At 37.9% G+C, this 12,979-nt stretch overlaps 1 protein-coding gene across 1 annotated transcript in view; it reads right to left on the bottom strand.

Annotated features, from left to right (window-relative positions):
• Window positions 1–6,845: 6,845 nt before the first annotated feature.
• atad3 (ATPase family AAA domain containing 3) overlaps window positions 6,846–12,979 on the bottom strand; it is a 65,876-nt gene continuing 59,742 nt past the window's right edge. Inside the window, exon 16 of the mRNA XM_043675799.2 lies at window positions 6,846–11,449. Coding sequence (XP_043531734.1) covers window positions 11,273–11,449 — 177 coding nt within the window. The 3' untranslated portion in view covers window positions 6,846–11,272. The remainder of the gene's footprint in view (window positions 11,450–12,979) is intronic.

Here is a 12,979-nt window from a genome sequence, read left to right as displayed (position 1 = left end):
AAGGTTCTAATGCTGTCTTCTAATCTTTTACACTTGAAAATTATTCCTATATCTCTTGTTTACACTCTTGAGAACAGTTTGTTCCATCTATTCTGCCATTATGGTCTAACTAAGCTCAAGTGTAAGATATGAACTGCAATGTTTAATTGGCATATTCATAAGAGAGCAGGGTACACTTAGGTAAGTATTGAAGGATGTTCACCAAAGTCCTTTGCTGAGCTGTATCTCTCTCATATGAAGTAGAAGTTAAGGCTACAGTCAGGAGGTTTGTTCTGAAGGCAGAGCTCACTCACTTCATGTGAATGAGGTTGTTTAGAGGTCATTCAAACATCAAATGAAATGTTTACTACTATCTGGATAAAATGACTTGAGTCATAATGAAAGGAAAAGAAGATTGTTTTCTCTGTCTAAACTGTGACCCACTTGGTGTGCAGTGTGCTCCCTTTATGTTGTAATATGTCATTTTTATGTATACAATCTAAACACTTCATCCTTGTGTTTACTATCAATCCTTCCATTTGTGTTACAATATGACTGGTCCTTTATGTCCAGTGACAGTCTAATATGATTAGCTGTGTATATAATGTGAATCTGACCCCAAAATTTCTATAGGATGCTGCCATTCTTAAAATTCACTCAGTGGATATGGACGTTGCTGATGTGGGAAACATTTATAGCCCATCCTTGTGTGCAGTGTAATCTCACTATGTGTCCTAAGTGACTGCATCTGTTGAGTATGACTTTGCTTTTGAATACATAATACTCCTGATGATTCAGTCAAAAATTACTGAAATTTGCATTATGCATTGTTAAATACAGGAGGGATTTATTGCTAAGGATAAATGGTCAGATAATTAGAACAAAGTATATTCAAATCATTCATACTTCAGCCCATCTTTAGCTGTATCAGCCTCAAGCTTTGGAATTCACTACCAAACTTCTCCACTTCTCTTAAGACCCAAGCTCTCTTTACACTCACCCTCTGACCAAGTTTTAATTATCCCTCTAATGTTTTTCTTTTCTCATCTTTTTTCTTGATCTCATTTATGTGAAGAGCCTTAGGTTTTTTGAATCAACATTCCTTAATGTAACCCCTTCACTGCGCATAATTTAATTTGTCCTCATTTCTCTAAACGGTGAACCTGTGTATGCAACCGTCACCACACTCCTGTTTCATGAGCAGTTTCTCTTTCTATTCACTGCAAACCTTTCATGTACAATGTGATGCCTATTCTCTTATGAGCAATGTGTAGCTCCCTTTTCTTTCATTTGCAACCTCTAGATTGGGATCCCCCACAAGTAGAAACACATTCTCTACGTTTACTCTATCAAACTCCATCATAATCATCAAGATTTCCATTGTATTACTACTCTGCTTTCTCTTTTTACCGGTATAAAGAACCTCAACCTGTTTGATAGATTTCTAGATATTGAGGGATAATGGAGGAAAATTGCACTGAAGTAGCAGATCAGCTATGATTTGGTTAAAAGGTGGAGCAGGCTGGATGGGCCAAATGACCTACTCCTGCTTCACTTTCCTATGCGCTTTTAGCTTTCTTTGATGAAAATTGTCTCCGTTCTTGTGGAACTGTTTTTAGCACTTTTTCCAAATCTACGTCATGCTGATAAGTTGAAGATCAGAACTTCAACGTTGCCTTGTCACCAGCTCAATTTCTCCACAGCCTCTGATTTGTCATGCTGTTTGTCTAATATCCCATATTGGGTGAGGAGAAATTTGCTTCAGTTAAAGATTAATTAACCCCAGCCTTTGTCTTATTTTCCTACCGGAAACACTTTCCTAGCCTTTGACTCCATCCCTGTCCTTTGCTAAAGCGAAACACTGAACTAGACCACTTGTAATGTTGACATTCGATTTCTCCTGAGAAAACCTTTCAACCTGTTCCATTTCTAAGCCTGCCTACTTATCACCTCCATAACATCACCCAACTCCACTCTGCCTCAGGTCTTCCACCGGAAATATGCTGTAAGTCTTGTTCATCTAACATCCTTTACTTGCTAAACTCTGTTGGTTCCCAATCCAGCAATGCCCCGGTTTTGAAATTCACATCCTTGCTCCAAATTTCACTATTTTAAGTGCTTTCTGTGTCTGTAACCACCTGTAGCCTTGAGATTTCTACACATCTTAATTCTTTATCCACCTTTGACAAATAACCACGTGTTCAAACATCTAGGCCCTAAGCTTTGCAAATTCTCCCAAAAACCTCCCTACCTCACACTTTTCTGAAATATTCCTTAAATCCCACCTCGGTCAATTTTCCTATAATCTTCTATTGTCGCCCAATGTTTGCACCTTGCATTACCCTTGTATCCAAATTTGGTCCTTTCTCATTTGCATACAATCTAAGATGTGACTCCATTTCTATACGTAATGTGATTTCTGTTTTGTTAGTGACACCTTTAGATTGGATTGTGACCATTTCCACCCCTAAGTTCACTTCTTTGGGGCAGGTTGCTGTATGTTGTATGTCAGGGCTTGAGTTCTGTCCAGCTTTATATTCAACAAGAAAGTTCTGAAAAGGGCTTCAGGACATCCAACATTATCTACGTTGATTTGAGATTGTATCAGGGCCATGATTTCTAATCTGAACATTTCAATACGGAGCCATTTTTACTCTTGTTCACAGCATGTTAACAGTTTAGATTATAAGAGCAGAAGACCCTTATGTTGAGTGTAGGTTAACCTGTAAAGGAAGATCCCAAACTGTAATTGTGGAATTATTGGTTTAATGGGGGTGTGCTGATCCTGTGTGACGGTGTCCCTGTTGTTTAATGCCTCATTCCTATCCATCTTTTTGTATGATTTCTGTTTGGATATATCTATAAAACATCCGGTCTGTGCAGGTGTATTCTGATATATTCCCTGGAGATAAAATGATCTATACTCAAGGACTTCAACTGGTTGAAGTTTGCACATTTGCTGAAGAACTATGATGTTAAATGTATTTTTCAAGAACAGGACTGTGCCTGCCACTGGGAAATACTCAATAGAAAGGGTATCCAATGGAATTTTGATTCCTGAACTTGGCAGAGATAATGTGGTGAGTTCACTAATTTTTGATTATAATTTGGGGGTGAACTTATGGAGAGGTCATTTCTAGGTGGACTTATTGATTTCTGGGGGTTTCACTGAGCCTGAGAGTCTGCAGGCTGCGAATTAATTTGCTCCATAGAAAGATTTGCAAATGTGGAACAACAATGCTTACAGGTGCCAGATGTGGGTGTTGGTGAGTATAGGTGATGGTGAGTAATCACTTTACAATGTGTTATGGTGCATTGTTTTTCTTTGTGGTGTCAGGGCATTGGATCAATTATTATTAATAATGTTTTCACTTTATTGATTAAAAATGTCTGCAGATAATCTGGTTCAGTGGGCATAATTGTGAGATCTTCCCACACATTGGTGTGCATCCAACTTTTAGAACATTTAAGTACTGAGTCCTTCGCTGTTAGTCCTGTGCGTTTCATTTTCTTTGTGGAGGTTGTGCTATTCTCCCACATCTGATCACTCATCAACCTTCTCTTGCTATACTTGTTGGGATGGTGATTTAGTCCTTTGGCATGTGCATCACTCCCCACTGTTTCCCTTGAGAACCCTCACCCACCACCCCCACTCACCTTCCTCACTAACCCAACCATCAATAGTTTCATAAATTCAACATAGAATGTGCAAATTTACAGGCAAATGCAAACCAAGAGTGGTAACCAAATAAAAGGAAGCAGCCTCAAAAATTCCAAATAAGTTGGATAGGACAACGGCTGGTGGGACAGTTGTGAAAAGACATGGAAAGGAAACTGATGACCCATGGGGCATTGAGACAGCGAAAGTAGGAGGAGGCCTAAAGGCCTCAGCAGATTTGATGTCCAACCTATTCAACCAATTATGAGTGGCAATCAATAGGACCCACTGAATCACTGAATACTAAATAGCACAATAACTCAAAGAATTTGAGATTGAATTCCGGTACTGAGGCAGATTGTACATAGAGTATCTAGTCCTGGTTGCTGAGACAAAAGGGAGATATCTAAGCATCAAAGAAAATGCAAGAAGAGATCCTGAAGATAATCCCTATGATCAGGATAATGGAGATGCGTAGAAACTTGGAATTTTCAATTTTGACGGAAGGTGCAAAAATAGTGACCTCTTTGTATATTTATAAAATAGTAAATAGTGTGGAAAGGATACACTTGGAAAATATTTTTGAATTAAATTACAAGCCTAACACAAGGGACAATATGGATAAAGGATCTGAAATAGTCTTGTTGAGGGAGCATAAACACTTGGACAGAACAGTTTGTGTGCTGTGGCATGTAAATACTTTTTAATACAATTTAAAGTTAGTTCCATGGATTTGTCCAAAGTCTGTGTTTCCAAAGCCGTCCATCAAACCAGATAAAACTCTCAAGGTGTTGCATCTATGACATTGTAGCAGATTGAAGAATTGCATCTATTCTATCAGGGACCTGTGACAGCAGAAGAGAGTGCTTGAGACAATGCACCAGGCATTATCATTGACCTTTAACCTGAAAGATTCATTTTGCTGAATGAGGAAAATATACTGAATTCCAAAGGAGACTTTTAATTGTAAAAGTTGTGTGAAACTCAGTACATTTCCCTTATTAAGCAGTTAATAGCTTATAGTTAAGTGAATGAACTGCACAAAATTCCAAAGGTTGCCATTTTAAAATTAGTTTGGGCTTCAAACTATATTTTCAACCAAGATGAAAGGATGTAAATAAACAATAAACAGAAGATCAGTCAGACAGCAACCAGCTCCTGTACAGTGCTGTTGGGTAGAAGTGAGTCACCTTCTATAAATGAACTCTGTAAATGGGTCAACCCAACGAAAGTTCCCCTGTGTGCTACTGTTCTATTAAGCCAAATTTCTTTCCTTCCCATTTCTCCTGAAGGTTCTAAGTGTCTGGTGCTTCACCCAAGTGGCCATTCTTGATGTGTGAGCTGAGACAGCGAGTGTCTGCAGGTATTCACTGATCCTGTTCTTGTCATCACCTGCGAAGTGTGTACAGGCATACACGAGCTTCCAGGCAGGATCACTGGATAGTAATGAGGAGCAGGCACTAAATTTCTCATCCTTAATTCAAGGACACTGAGGAACCCTCGCTGAGACCATCTGGTCTGTACAACTCAGAAATGCGAAGTTTTACTTATAAATAGAAATGCAAGTTATAATTATTACAGCAGTGGGAATAATCCCAAATGCAAGATTTTACAACTCTGGTCGTTTTATTTTAATCCCAGCGGAGTAATTAAACCATGATTGGTTTAAATGGATTTGAACCTCAGAATAGAACAAGGGGCAATTATGCCTTGAGCAAGAAAGAACAGCAGCTACATCTACTTGTGTCCTTTAATTGAGAATGTGAAAGGCAAACTGTTGTAAAAATGTTCTGGCATCTTGCAGAGCACTGAGGATTATTGCTCAGCTTCATTAGAATGTTTAAACAATCAAGATTTATAAAAATGTGCAGCATCACTTTCATTTTTTATTCATTGGTGTCTCTCAAAAGCCTTATTTATAATATTACATAGGCTGTTTAACACATACTCTCTCAATAACCATGTATTCAGAGTATGAACTGTACCCCAAAGGATTGGTGCTAAAGTGCTAAGGGAGCAATATTACTGTTCATCTGACCCTATCAATTCAGAAGATTTGAATCACATATTATAGGAATCTACATCAATTAGCTTCTCATACCTATGCCACTGATAGATTTTTAACTGTTATTCCCTCTCTGCCCCTTACAAATTATCTTAAATGCTAACCTGAGTCAATATCTTAAGTGCATTCCATATTCTAATAACCCCATGTATTACATTCTTCTGGTGATAATTCTGTTTCTGCTAAGAATTTGCTAATCAGTGGAAACAATTTCATTTGAATAGCCACTCATAGTTCTGAAAAACTCAATAGGGTGTCTACTCAATTACAGTGGAAAGTAATGATAAGTCTTTCTTAATAATTATGGTATCTCTTTTCCAGTATTACTCTACTATGATTCAAAAATCCTTTCTATAATGTTGCACACAAAACTGTGTGCAATATTCCAACCATTCTGCTTGTGTCACTTTTTCAGTTTTATATTCAATGTCCCAAAATGTAAAACCAAGAATCTTAATTGCTTTGTTTGGTATTTACATCTGAAAACCATTTTTTAAAAGACCTCTGTCATTGGTGTATACTTGCACTGTTCTTTCTTTAATGATTTACCACATTGAACTGTACTTGCTACTTCTCCAACCACTCTGAAACCACAAAAAGTGATTGCTTTAAGTGGTAGGAATTGTAACACCGCATTTGGCTAATTGCTTTGTCCTGTGAAGCTGGTTGGGATATTTCCCAACATTAAATGTGTTATAGAAAGTTTTTTGTCAGAATTTCCACCATGTCCTCAGTTTTGAGCATATCTCTTTATTACTATTTTACTGCACTTATAAAAGTTTTGCTGTTTACCTTCATGGTGATCTGCAAACTTTTATTCTCCTGCCTCATCTTTTTGCTTCAATTTTATGCTCCAACTCTATCAAACCTCCTCCGAGGTCCTTCTAAAAGGAGAATATTACCTACTTAAATGGAAAATTATTCTATATGTGGGCATAGGAATTTCTGAAACTCTTTAAATAAAGCTAGTTGTGAACTAAGACTTCTGGTCGAACTATCATAATTTTAATGTTTTTAAAAAGTTAAATTAAGTTCACAGCTTCATTTTTTTGTTTTACTTGTTCAAAGGTCAGGTGTGTCATTGAAAGCCGTATTATCCTTTCCTCAAGGTGTTCTCAAGAAGATGATGGTGTACAAAATATCTTCATACTTTATAGGGGCTTTTTTATTATAACTTTACATTAAGTTGTTAATTGCTATGAATCAAACTGCTTTTGAAGCTGTGCACAAAGTAGCATCCACATTATAATCAACAAAATCATATTTAATAATAGACTTTCTGATTTATAATCAGTGGCTTGGACTTAAAACCAAATGCTCTTGAGAGGCTGTTGATTAGCTTTGTTGATTGATCGGTAGCTTCATTGCCAAGAACATAATCTTCTCTGTAGGTTTCTGCCAATCACAGGGACACATTAAAATACCACCACAGTGATGTTGGTGTTTCAAGAGATCCTTATGACAGACATTGTTTAAACAGTTGCATTTTTAGTAATATAGTATCTTGCCTCACAATCTCAATTTAACTAATTCCAGCTGATCTCCTAATTCCTTTTTTTTCCTGAACTTGATTATATTACACAAAATTCCCACTCTCCCTTATTCATCACGACAGCATTTGCAATTTTCCTGAGAAAGTTATCTCCCACAATCAAATGCTTCTAGTCAAGTATATTGACTAGTCCTTATGGCCACTGTTTCTGATACAAATTCTATTCTTACAGGAAATCCTAGAAGGCATAAATAATCCACAACTGTTTTATTCCACAATAAACCATTTCCAGATCTGTCCTCAGCACACTCCTCTCCTCCAGATTTGATAAACTTCTTCCTATCCAAGATTGAGATGGTGTGCAGCTGTCTGCTGCCATTTTTCCTGCTGCTCCTGACACCCCTCTGATGTCAAGCTTTAGCATCCATATCAGATTCAATTAAAAATGCTTATAATCTTTGCATTGGCTCCACCCCAATGCATTTAGAATTCTAAGTTCTACCTGAAGCTCGACAGCTTCAGAGCACCTTCTTCCTACAATCTCCTCAAATCCAGTGATTTCTATCCTCCCTTAATATTACTACTGTTAACAGAGCATCCAACCTCCTGTCTCACTCTTTGCAACTCCATCCATCTTCCTTTCTCCATTTTCTTGAAGACCATGTCATGTGTAATAACTACTCACCTCCATAATTTTGTTTTAAAACTTGGAACCTTCACCCTTCCAAATTTAGAAACTGTAAATGCAGACTGCTGTTAATTCCAGGGTTGAATGGCAATGCTTTCAGCAAATTCAGACAGTGGGCACCTTCAGGCAGTGGCTCCCCTGGCACAGCACATCACATTTGTCCATTTTTAGCTGGACATTTTCTACCCACCTAAAGAATGGAAAATGACTAATTCAGAGTCAACTTGCTAAACCTTCATTTATCCATTGGCCCTTAGGCTCAGGTTACTGAGAAATTTCAAGTATGAGTCCGTGTCACTTTCCTTCAGTCCACAGGTGGATGTTTGGGAATGATACTTTCATGCGAATATTGCTTTCGAGGTTTATATTATCTCCAATGGCAATATCACTTTCTCCCAGAATCAAAGCAGCTTTAGTTATTCCACAGACATTTTTGAGTTAGAGAAACTGAACAAAGCTTCATTGTATATTGTAGGTTCCATGGCAGGCATTTTGTTGTTAGAAAAAAAAAGATAGGTACGCTAAGCCATGGTGTCATTGCTGGGTTTATGACACCAAACGTAAGCTGCTCATGGCTGTTGATACATTACTTGGCATGAACTGACTGGAGACTGCAGCTGAGTGAAGTACCAACAGCCTTAGATTCCCTTGGGGGAAGGGCTACTTCAACATAACCATGTTGTAACTATAACATATTTACGCAGTATAGAAACTGGGCCATAAGGGATTGGATACTCTAGGTTTTCATACTACTGTATGAAATTAGCCATTAAAATCTGATCTAGGCAAATACTTGCTGAGGAAACTAACATAACCCACCAGCAGATGCCCCATCCAACAGAATGAATGTAGAGGGTTGGATACAACGTTCAGAAAGATCCCATCCCTAATAACATTATGAATGGAGACAAGAATCTTGTCAGTGAGAACTAACTCATCTTTTCTCACAAAAGTAAACCATTTGCTATGTGGCTGATTCGAAGAGCTTATCTTTTGATTTATTACATAAAGCAGGATTTACATATTTAATCCAATAAAAAAGGATTTATCAAATTAAAATCATTCCATTTTTGGAATATAATTGTATGGTAGGTTTTAAATAATATTGTTCACTTTATAATCAATGTACAAGAGGAAATGCAAGCTTTCCAGACTGTAAAGTCACTAGAATTATTTCAAAAAATCATGTTTTACTTGACGTACATACAACAGACCAGAAACCCTACTTGGCCTCCTTGCCCAAACAATGTTAAGGTATTCTTGCTACTTTCATTTTGTTACTTCAATGAAGTTCACACACAGTCTTCAAAAGCAACTCTTCTTCCACTGCTACTCTGGGGAGAGAGCCAGATGAAGGTAATTTACAAGATGGCTAAAACGGGATTTGATTTTTCTTGGCAGTAATAGAAACTCCAAGCAGCTAATCCCCATTTGGACCATACATCTGTATAGGGTTCAGACTTTTAAGGGGAACCATGATCATGAACAATATTGAATAATTAACAAGCCAAATTCCAAAGCAGGTTTTTGGCCTACAGCTCAACATGCACAAATATAATGCAGTGGTCATCACTGAAAGCCAAAAGAGACAGAGGGTGGAAGTATGGAAACCACTGCCTTTTTCACACTCCTACCCACCTGCTCCAGATAAATCCAACTCTGGCCATGGGTTATAACTATTGGCCCATGAGGACAGAGTTCTCTAATTTGAAGTTAATACTCTTCCTTTATGTCAATAGTTTGGCACATACAAGGCATTTTTTTTAAGTGTCTGGAAGGAATGCTTTGATGTTCTCTCCTTTTATGCTTTCCTTACTCTCATGTGGGTAGCACTAGTGTAAAGTTGGAGATCAATTACTGCAATAGCTGACTCAAAATGTTTCATTGTTCCTTGTTGGCAAGGCCAAAAGGCCACCCTTAACAGCTCTTAAAAATGCCTACTTTCCTTTTAGGTTTGGCAAAGTACAAGTTCACTTTGTAAGGGAGGCTAAGATATGGCTTTCTTCATTCAACTTGGGCACCAGTATTAGCAAACACAAAAGGTTTCTCTGCCTGAAGGGGACTAATAAGGTCTCTGTGCCATATTCAATACCTTGTATGAAATCGATCAAGTTTAGAGACACATGAAAGAGGGTGGATGAGAATTTTTGGGCAAGGGACAGGTATAGGAATAACTAAGGAAACCTCTTGTTGTTAAGGGCCATGCTTCTTCATGTAAAAATAATTGAAAATTAGATCTAAGCCAATGCAATCAGTACTGCTTTTGGATCAGCACAAGGCCACAGAATATTTTAACTTTGAGGCTTGACTCTAATTTTTACTTTGAAGGAAAGCAACAGTTCGAGAAATAAATTTCTGCAAAATAAATGTTTTTAAAATGATTTATCGTAGAAATTGGATACATTAGTGTTTCATTTATTCAAGTTTTAATATCAAAAATCTCAGATTCTAGCTCTGGTGTTTGTGCAGTCAGCTAAGTAAGAAGGCCACCTCTCCACTAATCCCACGTACAGGAATTCCATAATCAGGTATTTAGCGGGGTCATTGGTGAGGAGATGAATAGGACAGCTAGAAAGGGCTCAGCCATCAGGCTAATTTAATTCTATACAGATGACATTAACATGCTACAACTGTATGGGATTATAACAATGGAGAAGGAGTTTCTAGTTAGTCCTCATTCTTTATTTGAAAAAGTTCAGTGACTCTAATATGGCAGTTTTAATTTCTCACAGTAAAATTCAGCTCAGTAACCCTCTGCGCTGTGATCCAATAATTACTCACATCACAATTGTACCTGGCTGTGAATCTGTAGGAATCGCTATTGAAAGATGAGTGAAAATGTTCATTTCCAGAAGTACATTTGAGGTAGGTGGACAATAAGGGATTCGGTCTCGAACATGATGAATCCAATTAGATTATAAATCATGGCCAGTGCTGAGAGGAATCCAGAACCAAAACACACATCAACGCAAAACAGCTCCTCCACATTGATACTTAACTACACAGAGTTCTCCATCACATGCTCCTCCCAGGTCAGACTAAACAATGAATACCCAGTGAATGACAGGACACACAGATGCTACAGCTGGTGTGACAGACGGAGACTGACAGAAATGCCATTTCACATCTCCTCTCTCTAACGAGCTACTTTTGACTGGTTTCAAAACGTACAGACAATCTGCTGAGGGCAAGCTGGAGGTCCAACAGGGCATCAACTGACTGCTGTCTGGGTTGAACTCGTGCAAAGCTTTTCATATCATTGGACAGTCATTGATGAATACCCCTTAAGAGTGCAGAGTGCTTATTCAAGCATGTTTTTACGTTGATGTAGTTCAGTTCATTTCCAGGGTTCTTGGCTCAGCTGCAAGGTACAGTCGTTCTGTTTGACACTTAGACCAGTGTGCCCTCTGGAAAGGGTGGCACAAGATGCTCTACATCTTTAGTTTTCTCCCTGCCCTCATTCTTCAGCCATTCCATTTTCTGCTTGTGTTGCCGAATTGCATCGGTCACCCTGGAATCGATCATTACCTCAGTCAGAACACCATCTTCAGAGGCATATGCTGCAGCCTGCACAGCAGGAAGAACACAGATACATAGGTTACCAAGAATGTACGTAGTCTTATATTAGACCAGTCATGTAGACAATAAAGGTGAAACCCAACTAGTGTCAATTTAGAAAGAAGATATTTTAAAAAGAATTCCTGCTGGATTAGGACCTTCTCCTTAAAGTGCTTAACAAACGTGCTTCAAATGCAAGATTTATAGAAAGGAGCCTTCTCTGCAGGCATTTTACAACCAGATTTTAATTCCTTGCTTTTGCTCATTTTGCAGCAATTTTCTTTAATTAAGTTAATCATCCTCAGAGCAGAATAAAGGGTACAGCACACCAGTTATTATAACCAGGTAAAGCAGTGGAAACCAGTTCCTTTTTTTAAATTCTTAGTTCTCCTTTTGGATGGTCACAAATAACATTTACTTTCTTTTTTGCACATGGCTATCACACTTTAACTGAAACTGTTTTCTTGAAAACAAAGGAGCTAATACTCAAGGTTTTACTGAGTGAAAAAGAGCAATTTTATTACCTACTAACCAAACAAACCAAAATAAAACAAAACATAATTTCAGATAGTAAGTTTAAAATGCATTAAGTCTGGTACAGAAAGGGAGACTACAAGTTACTGTTATAAAGATGAGTCTTCGAGGTATCAGATTCTCAACCTGAGTCCACAGTTGGTTAATTGTTGATGTGGATCCTCAACAGTAGCATAATTTGTAGACTGGAGTTCTCTGTGAAAGTGCACTTTTCAAGAATTATTTTCCCTTTCTGTCTACCCCCAAAAATAGCTACCAAAATATAGCTAAGTGTGTGTATTCCTGAGTCTAACTTCATTGTCTTTCCATGTTAGTTAATTGGCATGTAAGCCATTCAATCCCCAATATGTAAAATCGTGATAATCGTGAATTAATACAAATGACAATTCTTGACATTGACTCAAGTGTTTAGTTTTGATATTTTTATATAAAAATGGTAATTCCAATGCAGACATCTTTGTTTATTGCACATGGGTCTCTCAATACTTGCCTCAATTTGTGACCAGATGATCACTGTAGCCATTTTATGCCCAATTTTCTTGTTTTTATAAAAACATTTAGGTAACAAAGGGTCGAAGTCTAAAACATGACAATTAGATGATGAATTGATAGGCCATATTAGTACTCGTACTACACTGTCAGTGAAAGCAATAAGAACTTCAGGCAATTTCTTTCAAACAGACTGAAAACGACTAATGTACAAATTCTGAGGAGAGCTAATTTACTTTCTTGGAATGAATGCAAGACACTGAATTTGGGTGACACCAGCATTCTGGAATACTTTCTCAAACCAAGCCAACAGAGTCCATTGAGAGGTGGCATGTTTAACAGTGAGTAAATAGCCCGCAAACAGCCTGAAATTGAGACATGGCAACTTCCAGGCACCACAGGCATAGAATAACAGAATCCCTACAGTGGGGAAAGAGGCCATTTGGTCCGTTAAGACTGTATCCACCGTTCGAAGAATATCCCACCCAGACCCACCTTATCCCTACAACCCCACAT

Source organism: Chiloscyllium plagiosum, unplaced genomic scaffold, assembly GCF_037043375.1.
Source record: "Chiloscyllium plagiosum isolate Xiang-an unplaced genomic scaffold, Cpla_swu_hap1 HiC_scaffold_37, whole genome shotgun sequence".
NCBI lineage: Eukaryota > Metazoa > Chordata > Chondrichthyes > Orectolobiformes > Hemiscylliidae > Chiloscyllium > Chiloscyllium plagiosum.
Note: the sequence above shows the minus strand (reverse complement) of the source record. Positions and strands in the feature narration are given on the sequence as shown.